General features: G+C 44.5%; 1 protein-coding gene across 3 annotated transcripts; it reads right to left on the bottom strand.

Moving 5' to 3' along the window:
- Nucleotides 1–202: 202 nt before the first annotated feature.
- Nucleotides 203–5,008, bottom strand: otx2b (orthodenticle homeobox 2b). 3 transcript variants are annotated; one of them, XM_087852375.1, is made up of 4 exons: nt 4,881–5,008; nt 2,408–2,505; nt 2,015–2,166; nt 203–1,617 (listed from the first exon to the last, which is right to left on the bottom strand). In XM_087852375.1, exons 2-4 carry the CDS (start codon nt 2,502–2,504, stop codon nt 991–993), a joined length of 876 nt encoding a protein of 291 aa, XP_087708501.1. In that variant the 5' UTR covers nt 2,505; nt 4,881–5,008; the 3' UTR covers nt 203–990. The 3 variants fall into 3 exon arrangements, with proteins under 3 accessions (XP_087708501.1, XP_087708502.1, XP_087708500.1); XM_087852376.1 differs by lacking the exon at nt 4,881–5,008 and adding an exon at nt 3,790–3,932; XM_087852374.1 differs by lacking the exon at nt 4,881–5,008 and having other exon boundaries at nt 204–1,617; nt 2,408–2,840.
- Between the last annotated feature and the right edge of the window lie 6,426 nt (nt 5,009–11,434).

The raw sequence follows: 11,434 nt of genomic DNA, 5'->3' as shown, positions 1-11,434 counted from the left end.
CAGATAATTAACTGCAAACGATGGCAGTCAGGTCTGAACCGGATAAACGGAGGCGATAGAATAGTGTGGTTTTTTTCTCTCGATGAAACACGTGATAAAAGAAGAAAGAAACACAAGAAATGGATCAGATGGATGCACAAGTGCAGCCGAGGTGGATCAGTTGAAGTTGTTTTTATTGGGATTTTAGTGTGTTCGTTTGTTGCCCCCCACCCCCCGCCCTTTACAGCTCGAGTGAAATCCCTCACTGCTTGCTTCATTAATCGTACACTCCCTATTTTATTTAACTAATATCTCCTTATAATAATTTATCAACAACACCCGAGACATTAAAAAAAACTATCAAATTCACAGCTGGCTCGTGGCACACGGGTTTTGCGCAAAGCGCAATTGCATACAGGTTGTACAAAAAAACACAGACACAAGGGCAAAATAAACACATCAGGGATTTTATGCTCACACGCACATGGACTGATTGTCTTGTAACTTCCACATATTTTCTCATAAATTAAATAATGCATCCAGGTTCATGTTCAGAGCTGCTCTCACTCACAGCGCAAACACACGTTCTCCTGCGCAGCGCTTTCATCAGAGGGGCTCTTCGGCGATCCAGCAAAATGAATAATAAAAACAAAAAAAGGACAAGAAGGGAGTCTTTGAGTAGCTAAGGAGAAAACATGGTCTGTCCCTCAAACTCAACCAAGTTAGGATTCGGATCTTTCGATCTCTTGATCCTTTTCCTCACTTTTGGTTAACAAATTTGTTCCGTTCCCTTGATCAAAGTTAAGAAGTCCGTGTATTTTTAATAAGTTAGCCCAACACGCGAGACAGCCGCCCGCCAGTCCTCGTCTATGCTTTGCCCCGAGGTAGAAGTTAGGGCCTGTGGTCGTGTGTGAAGGGGGGGAAACGTCACACTTGGCTCTCCAAACCTTGGGCTTTAATTTGCCTGTACAGTCTGCAGTTAACGACAGCTGTCCGTTTATTTTGTACCCCTCACAACACTTGGAATTTCCACGCTGATTGGTCTTTGTAATCCAGACAGTCCGCGTTGAAATTGAGCTTCCACGAGGAGGCTGTTTGGTCCTTGTAGTCCAGGCAGTCTGCAGAGCCACTGAACCCGAGCCCCGCTGGTCCATACGCCGAGGAGGAGAGGGACGACGCCGGGCTCAGGTGGCTAGACACCCCGTTGCTGCTCATGGGGCTCATGGCAGAGCCTGCGGCGGAGAGCTGGTGGTGCATGGGCGAAAGGTAGGAGCTGCAGTCCATCCCCGTGAAGTAGGACGAGGAGCCCGTGTAACCCTGGTTGTAGCCCGTCGCCTGGGTGTAAGTCATGGGGTACGAGCGCTGCATGCAGGAGGAGGAGGAGGTAGACAGTGGGTCTGAGAGCGGGGAGATGGAAGCAGGGCTCCAGATGGACACGGGAGCCGCACTGCTGCTCACAGCCGGGACTGAGGTGCTCGAAGGCGGCGTGAACTGGCCGCTGGCTCCGCTCTCTGAGCTGGCCTCTCGGACTGGCGAGCCTTTCTTTTTCACCGGCCTGCTGACAGCCTTGTTCTGCACGCCAGTCTGGGTTTGCTGGGCCTGCTGGCGATGTTTGGCCCGTCGGTTTTTAAACCACACCTGAGAGAGAATTACTGGGATTATTATAGGTATCATTTTCTTTTAAATGCAATAATGAAAAATAATGTTAAAATAAATAAAGAATTCACACATTAAAATATTGAACACGTAACCGCAGTGGGGTAAATACGAAAATGAGCTGTTTTTCTCATTATCTCACTTCCCTGTAGGAGTAGTATGGGCCATAATTAAATAGAAATGCGAGGAAAATATAGCCTATTTTAGAATTACACGTGAGCACATTCCCAGTGGGAATAAATGAGGAAGTAATAATACAGTCTCAGAGGTGTTGTTGTCAACCTCTCCTGTGAATGGAGAGCCTCTCTCACCTCTCACTGACACAATTACCAAATATCGACCTCCTTCGGCAGGCTCGCGCTATCAGCTCATGACTTACTTGCACTCTGGATTCAGGCAGGTTGATCTTTAAGGCCACCTCCTCTCTCATGAAGATGTCCGGGTACCGAGTCTTGTTGAACAGATTCTCCAGCACGTCGAGCTGGGCCCGAGTGAAGGTCGTCCTCTCCCTTCTCTGTTTGCGGGGGGTTCCTGATAAGAAATGGGGAGGAAAACAGCGATTATTGGCACATCCTGACTTTTAGCACGATTTGAATCCAGCAACTTCTCACCTAGAAATGTCGCCTGTTCCGTATCCTCACCTGAGCATTAAATACAACTACCAGCTGAGATAACTCAGCATTCTGTTAAATGTTTTAAACCTGCTGGACACCTTAAGAGACAGCTTTTTTTTTCTATCGTGAAGTGGTTGCGGGCTTACAGGGTATATTACCTTGGTATCCCACGGAAGGATGCAGCAGGTCCATTCCTGAGGTAGATAAGCTCAGTCCGTTCATCGTGTAGGGCGGTTGCTTCAAATAGGACATCATGCTGAGTGCGGTCAAAGGAGCACCAATGGAAAGAAATAAGAGAAATATCTCAGAAGAGAGGGTTGTTTTTATTTATTTTTAAATCCGGTCGCGTCTCTGTTTACTGAGTCAAGTCGTCCAGGCGAATCTGAAGTGAGACATAACCATTTTTCGCCCTCTTTCTTTCTTTTTAAAGTGAGTTCTTGAAATCAGTCCGCTAATTTTTACGCGCTCCGTGCGCAGAGCTCCGGGTTTAAAGAAGTGGGCGTCCTCTTAAACTGGCAGTGCTCTTAAAGCAAAGTGGAGACCCCCAGCTGTCCGTACCAGACTGAAGATGCTCTGTCTGGCTGACAGGCGTTTACGCCATCAACCCCCCCATACGCAGTGCCTCCCCTCTCCTCACACACACACACACTGCTACTATAGCCCCGCCCCACACACCTCCCTCCAACTCCCCACCCCTGAAACACACTCCGCTCCTCCTCTACTAGTACCCACCGAAAACAAAACATTGTCGTTAAAATGCGCGCACACACTGGGCCCCAACCGGGCTCACAATTAGCATAGACCCACAGGTTGGGCGAAGCTAAATAGACAGCTGATTGGGGGACATTTGCAGAGACAAAGCCCAGTGTTGACCGATAAGTAATGCTGATAACAAAAGCCTTCAGGGAACAAACAAAAGATGCCAGCGCTGCAAACTGAGCAGCTCATTCAAACACAACCGAGCACCTTTACTTCTTTATACCGGCCCTTTGTTTGTTTCCATTAAAAACCTCCCTGAGCATTCAAATGTAACGACATTAAAATACGAAGGACAGATGATTTGAAACACGGAGACATTTACCCCAAAGTGAAGGTTGAAACTCCTCCTTGGAGTATGGACACACACACACACACACACACACTCTTTCCTTAATGAATCGCTCCCGGTAATTAGATTTGGAAAGGTGAGACTATCGAAACGTGTTGATTAGAGAGAAGGACTTAATCTAAACAAACAAAGAGATAGCCTTCTCTGTTGATGGTCAATCATTTTAGAGGAGGTCAATTTTACGAGCAAAACAACAACAACAACAACCCCCCCCCCCCCCCCCCCCCAATAAAAAAATAGCATTTTAATTTCAACCTCACGTGGAAGCTATTTAAAAAAATATTTTAGCCATTCAAAAAAAACCCTCTTAAATTGCACAAATATAAACATAAAAATACATTAAATTAAAAATCGAATAAAGGAAAAAAAAGAAAAAACATTTTGCATTATGTGACAGTTTTACTTCGAGGGTCTTGTTAAAGACATACTTACTCTTTGATCAGATGATAAGCACCCCTTAATATTTTATTAATTGCTAATATATTGGGCTAACTTCCGCAGATATCTGCAGCCGGTCCGAGGCCTCTCGTTTCCACTTACACCTGTAGAATAAGTTTTACAAGTTTTACGAGGACTCGGGGCGCTCCTCTCTTCTATAAAGCCGGACCCCTCGTTTTTATACAGCCAACATAACGGCCACTCCTGTGCTCAATCTGTCGCTTTATTTAAACCCCGTTCAATAATAAATACCCTGCCTGGATATTTAATTATTATTGGCTGGTATATTTTTTTTCCTCCCCTTTTTCTTCCTTCTGTAAGAAATTAACGAGATAATCCGGACGGCACGCGCTGGCCTGATTACAGGACGCCAGCCACGACTCCGCATTCAGGCTTCCTTAATTTTCTGCGTCACGAAAATAAAACAAAGACTGGCATTGTATTTATCAGACCAGCTGACTGCCAGACACCCCCCCCCCCCCCCCTACCCCCAAACCCCATCACAACCAGCCGCACAACTCACTTTCCCAAACTGACAAACGCTCATGTGGGCCTCTGTTATCATTATCATTATTATTATTATTATTATTATTATTATTATTATTATTGAACAAAGTTTTTTTAATGCACTGCTATAACAGAAAAAAAACAAATCAGGCAGGTCGTAATTAAAGCTGTAATATATAATAATAATAATAATTATTATTATTATTATTATTGTTGTTGTTATTATTATAAATAATCTGAGGGGCTTTCCCCCTGAATAAGATACAAAAAACAAACTGATTTCGATGTGTTTCAGCTTAATTCTATCCAAGGCTTCTACTGAAACGTCCACAAGTTGCGGACTGCTCCACAGTCCCGCTATTCCTCGGCTCACTGCGTCTTTGCTTCAGGCGTGCAGCCCGGCAGAGGCAAGACAGGGAAAAAAGTTTCCCCCTGAACACGCCTCCTCAATTATCTCCCTGTAGGCTAGCTTCATGGCAAGCAGCTCCCAGTGGCTTTCATTGTCAATTAAAAAATAATAATAATTAAAAAAGAAGAGTCAATCTAAATTAACGGCGGAAGTTAAATGGACCACTTACTTCAGTTGTTAGGCGCTCGGTTTTTGGTCATGGGCGCGTGAAGGATTTATGTGCCTGCGGTAAACCTTTGGATGTGGATAATACCGAGAGATGCTCGGTATTTATGCTGAAAGAACTTGTGTGAGAGGGAGAGAGAGAGGAAGGAAGGAAGGAAGGAAGAGATGGAGGGGGCGAAGAATTTTAGCAGCCAATGGAAATGAGACAAAATATGATGGGCAGGGGGGTATCAAAAGATGCAGCTGGAGAAAAGTGGCCTATTGCTGGCTCAGAAGCATCGCTGATGCCCAGCAAAGGGAATTTAAAAAATAATGTAATTACATATACGTCGATATATTTTGACACAGGTAAAATATGGCATGGTATTTATTGGCTAAGGTGTGTTGCCATCAGTGCTGTGACCATCAAATATTACAATGAACCAGCTGTGCTATTATGACACAATTATAGTAGATGGATTGACATGAAGGCTGAAGACAAAATATTAAAAAATAAGAAAAACAAATAATAATAATAATAATAATAATAATAATAATAATTTCAGAGAGATCTGTTGTTGTTTGATTCTGTGTAACCCCATGAAGAACATATGAAGAAAAAATAAATGTAAATGTTGGTTGAAACTTTGCGCCCCCACTCCCTACAGTCAAATCCTGAGCAATGTGTGTGCTTAAAAAAATTCTGTGGTTGTAGGAAGGAGGTGCAGGTTGCATTTCGGGATTAGATTACCACTAAAGATAATCCCTCTATGCTCTTTTCTTTTCGCTCATCTGTTGTGCTCGGGCTTAATCCCGGATCCCAGTTCGGTTTGGATTAAAAAAAAAAAATCATCAGTTTCCGACAAAACTTTGGCCTCCTCATCCCTAAATGAATGCTTTGATTGATGCTCCCAAACAAACAGCAGGTTAGACAACTAATTAGGAGTCTATGTGCCAGATGAACAGACTGCGAGGCTGCTGGGTTGTTAGACAAGCCTGAAATCAATAAGGCCTGCACTCTGTGTGCTGCTACAGCAAATCTCAGCACCATTCGTGTCAATTCCTTGCATAAAGGCTTTAAAATCAATAAATAAATAAATAAATAAAACTGTGATTTTACCCTTATTTTTTCCTTTTTTTATAAAGTGCCTACTTTGGTCATTTCTGGATCTTTCCAAACCTCTATATAGCCTTTACAGTTTCACTGCAGGCCGTGGAGTTTTCCCATTTTCTGCCTTCATGGATGCACGCTAAAACAAACAGCCTCACCGGGCTTAAATATCTGGTCTCCTTGTTGTCCCACAGCGATGTTCTTGGCTCACGCAGAGTCCTTTCATCTTCAGCTCTGATATATAATTCATCGGAAAATATCTAACAGCCCTGGGGAGCGTTTCAGCTAAACGGAGCCGTGGTTGTTAAAAGGTGAAGTCGCTTGTTAATGTCTGTGGCAATATGCCCTCCCCCTGTCTCCCGGCGAATCGACGCAGTCACGGTTTCTCCTGCTGTTAGGGAGACGAATTGAAGGCTAAGAATCGTGGGACTGCAACGCTGCTCTCTCTCAGAGTGTACTGGATAACGCTGGCATGAGGGAAGTATGTTGAGCTGCTGCCACTTCTCTTTTCCAGCACCCATTTGTTTGTTCCTTGTACATCAGGGTGACAGACTTTAAATATTAAACATTTGTTTAAAAATATCATAATCACAATCTAATGAAAGAGTTTGATCTCTAATTTATGGGGTATAAATGGGGGTAAATGTAACATTTCCATGATGTAAACACAATATACCAAATTGTATCGCTTCATGGATTAATATTCTTAATCTTTATTTCCTCTGACTGCCTCTCACTTCAGTGGTCTAGGCCTAAATCAAGGTCAAATCAATGACTTGGCCCACTCTGTCAATCCCATCTGTTACACACTGATGGGGGAGAAACTATATTGGACATTATCGTGATTTTTTTTTTCTTTTGCCATCTGCACCTGACAATGATAAATTTATTGATAGGCATTGTGGAAGAAGCCATACACGTATTGATGATTACAAGAAGACAAACCGAGCGTCCCTCGATATTTAACTATTGTATTAACAGAAGGCTCTGCTCAGCAGCTGAACAACAGAGACAAAAACCTTCTTATCCTGTGAGGGGGAGCTGTTTTCCAGCAACTCAAATGTGAAGTCACACTGGCAAAAAAAAAAAAGTGTATAGAGCTTTTTGTGTCTTATTGGTTGGGAGAGAAAAACTTTTGCTCCCCAACTGGTTGGTAAATAGTTGCTAGAGGTTGCTGGCTGTTGCCAGGTAAAATTGGCACCAAAGATGGCGCTACATCAAAAACCTCCTTATGATTGCTTTGCTGAGGTCACTCGTAGTTTGCATGGAAGATGCTGGGTTGTCTGCAAACATTGGCCAACTGCTAGCCGAGTGGTAGTACAACTTACAGGATGCAAACCAGAGACAAACTTGCACTTGCAAACTGCTCAGCTAGTAGTTAACAAAAGATTTGCAGAGTGACTACAGCTAGGTACTAGTGACCAAAGGAATTGCTATTAGACATTTGCCCCCCCAGTAAGAGAATACACATAACCTCTGATCAGACCTTAGGCCTTTAGGACTGTTTTAGGCAGCTGATTTCCCAGAAACTACCATCAACCTCTAACAAGCACTTGCCAGCTGATCAGGGAGGACTTTCCCTAGCAAACAGTGGTTGATAGATGGTAGAGAACCAGTCTCCAGGCCTGTGTGGCTGGGGACTTATTGCCATGCTCAGATTTACATGACAAAATCCAATTATTGCAACAATACATTAAATAAAATAGCAAATTTTAACACCTTTAAATGCTAGCGTGGTTTGGCTACATGTACTTTTCCGGTGATTTTTGGAGATTCTTCTTTGATAGTTTGGTGTCAGTGCCGTGCTTCATATTGCACCTGCAGCACAGTATTACCATTTTCCCATTATAGTCCACTGCCTCATGGCTGTCATAGCTAATATCACATCATATTCATGCCCTTCATTGAGATACATCCACCACTTGTGGTTTCCCCATGGGAGAGTTGAATGCCTAGTGCCTGCTGGTACCTCGTTAACCTCCCACGGCCTGTGGCTATAGTGTTAGCCAAACTGAGAGGCCTCATACCTGGGTATTGGTCAGCAGGGACTGGCCCCAGGAGCCCAGGACCCCCCACCGGTTGAGGGGAGGGAGGCAGGCGGGACAGAGGAGGGCCAAACAAAAACACAACCTGGCATCCCCACGGCAAACAGCCCACCTACTGACAGCCAGCATCTGGGGCACAGCACACAGCCTTCTCTATTCACATTCTGATGATGGCAAATAGTGAGCAGCGAACACACAATGCAGCCTAACACACAAATTCAAGCCTTTAGCAGAATGAAACTGGTGCTGGTAATTGGTTTTAGCTCCTGGCTATGGTTTTGGTTTGTTTTGCTTATATATTAGGTAAACTGTTACATCATCTTTAGCTATGACACGGGAAGTTTTCCTGTAAGATTGTCCCAGAAATATACAGGTGAAGCTCTTTATGAGGTCAACTAAATGCTTTGAAAGCACGCATTCAAAAGATTAAAGTGCATGTGGAGAGCAAAGTTCGGAAACTGCTCGATAGAAAGAGACTGGGGAGAGAGAGTGGCAGAGAGAAATGAGGAGGAGGAGTGTAAAGTTAATCCAGTCTGAATTGATGGGCCCGGCTGCGGGAGTGACACTGAAAACAGTTTTTCTTTTCTTTCTTTTCTCTGCAAATTTGCTCTCCCCTCTCCCTCTTTCTTTGCTTCCTCCCGTGCCTCTCGCTATTTTTCTGCCTTCTTATCCTTTTTAATTAGAGGGGCTATTCTGCTGCACAGAGGACCTTAATCCCCAACTGACCAACAATGTAAAAAGCCAGCCTTTGAACAGCCGACCTGCACCCCTCTCTGTCCCCAAATTCCCCACCACCACTGCCGCCGTCACCACCAATCATTGCACTACCGCTGCCACTCCACCGCTGCCACTGTTGGGAAAAAAGCAGCCTTCCCCCCCCTCACCACCATCTCCAGCTTTTCCAACATCTTGGACAAAGCTCTTGAGGAGCCACTGCAAAGAGAACTTGTCTGAAAGAGCATTTCAATATCCGCCAAGGTTTTTTGAAAGCGCGCTGGTTGGGACAAAAACCAAGGTCAAATGGCAGGTGACTTTCTTTGAATGAGTTATCAAAATAACCAAGCACAATTTGAAGTGCGCAGAAAAGAGCTCGAGGTTCCCAAGGAAGCAGTGTTTAGCTAGTTTACGGATACAATATGACAAAGCACATACACGCACGCTTACAAAACGCATTTTCCTCGCCATGTTGAGGTTTAATTGGAGAAAATATTTTGAAAATAAGCTGTTAGATGGCACAGAAGCTGGAAGTGGGTCCTGCAAATTCCCCCACTGGGTCTCATTTCCATATGTATATGGATCTCTAGATGGAGTCCATTAACAAACCCCTGTTGTCTTGTTAGATGATTATGTGTGGCCATTATCAGCAAACTACTTAGTGAATGAGATAATAAATCAGAGGGTCACAAGGGGGAGAACTTAATAAAGGCCTCGGGCGAATAAATCATTGGAGATAGCAACACTTTACCTGAACACGATCAATCATGTGTATCAACAACACGTTCTCACTCCCAAAGCCTAACATTTTGCGCTAGGTGACAAATCGTCAACATATTACGTTTTCGGCTACCCACCACGTTCCTAAATGATGACCTCGGAAAAATGAGGAAATATGAGAACCATATGGACACATGTTCACTCTTTTTCTTCAAATCACTTAGAAACACGCTATTTAACATCTTCAAAGTCCTGGTTAAGGTCAGGAAAAAGGTTATGGTTAGGGCTAGGGATAAGGTTAGGTTTAGGGCTGGAATACAGGGCTGGAACGTCTATTACCGCGGGAGCGTCATTGCACTGGATTTCAGCCATAACCCGCCGCGTACCATAACAACGCCGAAGGCCTCCTTTCGCGTTCTTCAAGAACGCCGCAGGATGTGACAAAACGTCGGCATGTTACGCCTCGGGAGTGAGAACCGGCTGGTATCAACCTGGTGCCCTCCCACTCCCAAAGCCCACCTCTTTATTAACTGAATGTAGTCCAAATATTTAAACCTTATAATGTCAATGTCACAGAAAAACACCAACTTAGCCTAAAAGTAATTGAAATAACTTCTCTGTAATTTTGCTCAAGCTGATTTTCTGTCAACTTTTTGCCAACATAGCAGTCTGACAAATTGCCACTGGAGCACAATAACAGTCCTCATGCTTTCAACCCTGCTCCGCATGCGAGTGATGGGAAAAATGAATTTCCTTTCACCGCTGACTACCGCACTTTTCTATTTTTTAAACATTTTTTTTTGCATCGGGCATGCTGGCTCGACACTGTTTCACACAGAGACAGGCCAGCCAAACCTTCTGCCTGGCTAATCACAGGCCCAATATTTCCATAGCAGGCAATTAGCATCTTGCTTTTATGTGTGAAATGGCTGAGGCGACGAAGGAGTGAGTCGGGGAGAGAGGCACAGTAAAAAACAGAGAAAGAATAAAAGAGCAATTAAGATGTTGGGTGAGCGGAGGACAGAGACAGGCAGTCTGCTGCCGTGTGATTTGAGGCTTGCAGGCCTGGTAATTAGCCCTTCATTGTGAGATAATGGACTTGGCCAATCTTCCCGGTTCCTCGAGCTGCCCGGCTCGACTCGACCCACGGAAGGTCAAAGGGCACAATGTGCAGCTTGGCTCCTATATCTTTGTGTCTAGCCTGTACTTGTGTGTATGTCGTGCGCGCGTGCTACTGGTTCTCGCGTCGTCTAAGATGATAAAGTTCAAGCAAGAAGAGCGAAGCACAAAAGAAAAGTGTTTGCATTCACATAAATTAATAATCTCTCCAAATCTGCAAAGCGTTCTGGATAAGCAGCCTTCTGGGGAAAAGTGTGCCAGTGAAAGGCAGGGGCCAGCTTGGAGGCACCGGAGTCATCACTCTCCCAGCCTATCGCGCCTTTCTCCAGCCATCTTTAGAAAAGCGGTAATCTGTGAACCCTGAATCATAAGCTTTGGGTAAATCTATGTAATACGGGTAATTCGATGAAGCAGTATTTTTCCTGGTGAGAGGCAAAATCCTGTTGACTATTCAAGGATTGAATCATCCAACAGTAATGCCATTAGACCAGAGCAGCGGATTCCTCGGAAAATGCTGTTTAATTGCCAGTAACCAGCCATTGTTTGATGACGGGTAAACACTAGCCGGGGGTGTTGGGAGGAAAGGGGGGGGCTTTGGGGTTGGTGTGGTGGCGAGGGATGAAGCGTGTGAAAAAGATGGCCCCTTCGCCTTCAGCCAATCGCCGCCGAGAGACAGGTTTACTTGGGCCCGATGAAGCCGCGCTGCGAAAGTGGCAGCGGCACTGGCTTAACTAAAGTCTTCAAGAGTCTAAACGCAGAGTAACCCTTTCCTTTTAATACCGGATTTGCTCAACAATACCATTTAAGGGGGTGTCTATTCAAGACAGACATTTTTTTTTTTGAGTGGCGAGGTTTTTAAGGATCAGACCT

Source organism: Neolamprologus brichardi, chromosome 15 (genome assembly GCF_056152115.1).
Source record: "Neolamprologus brichardi isolate AB-2024 chromosome 15, ASM5615211v1, whole genome shotgun sequence".
NCBI classification, from domain to species: Eukaryota; Metazoa; Chordata; class Actinopteri; order Cichliformes; family Cichlidae; genus Neolamprologus; species Neolamprologus brichardi.
This window is presented reverse-complemented; position numbering and strand designations above follow the sequence as displayed.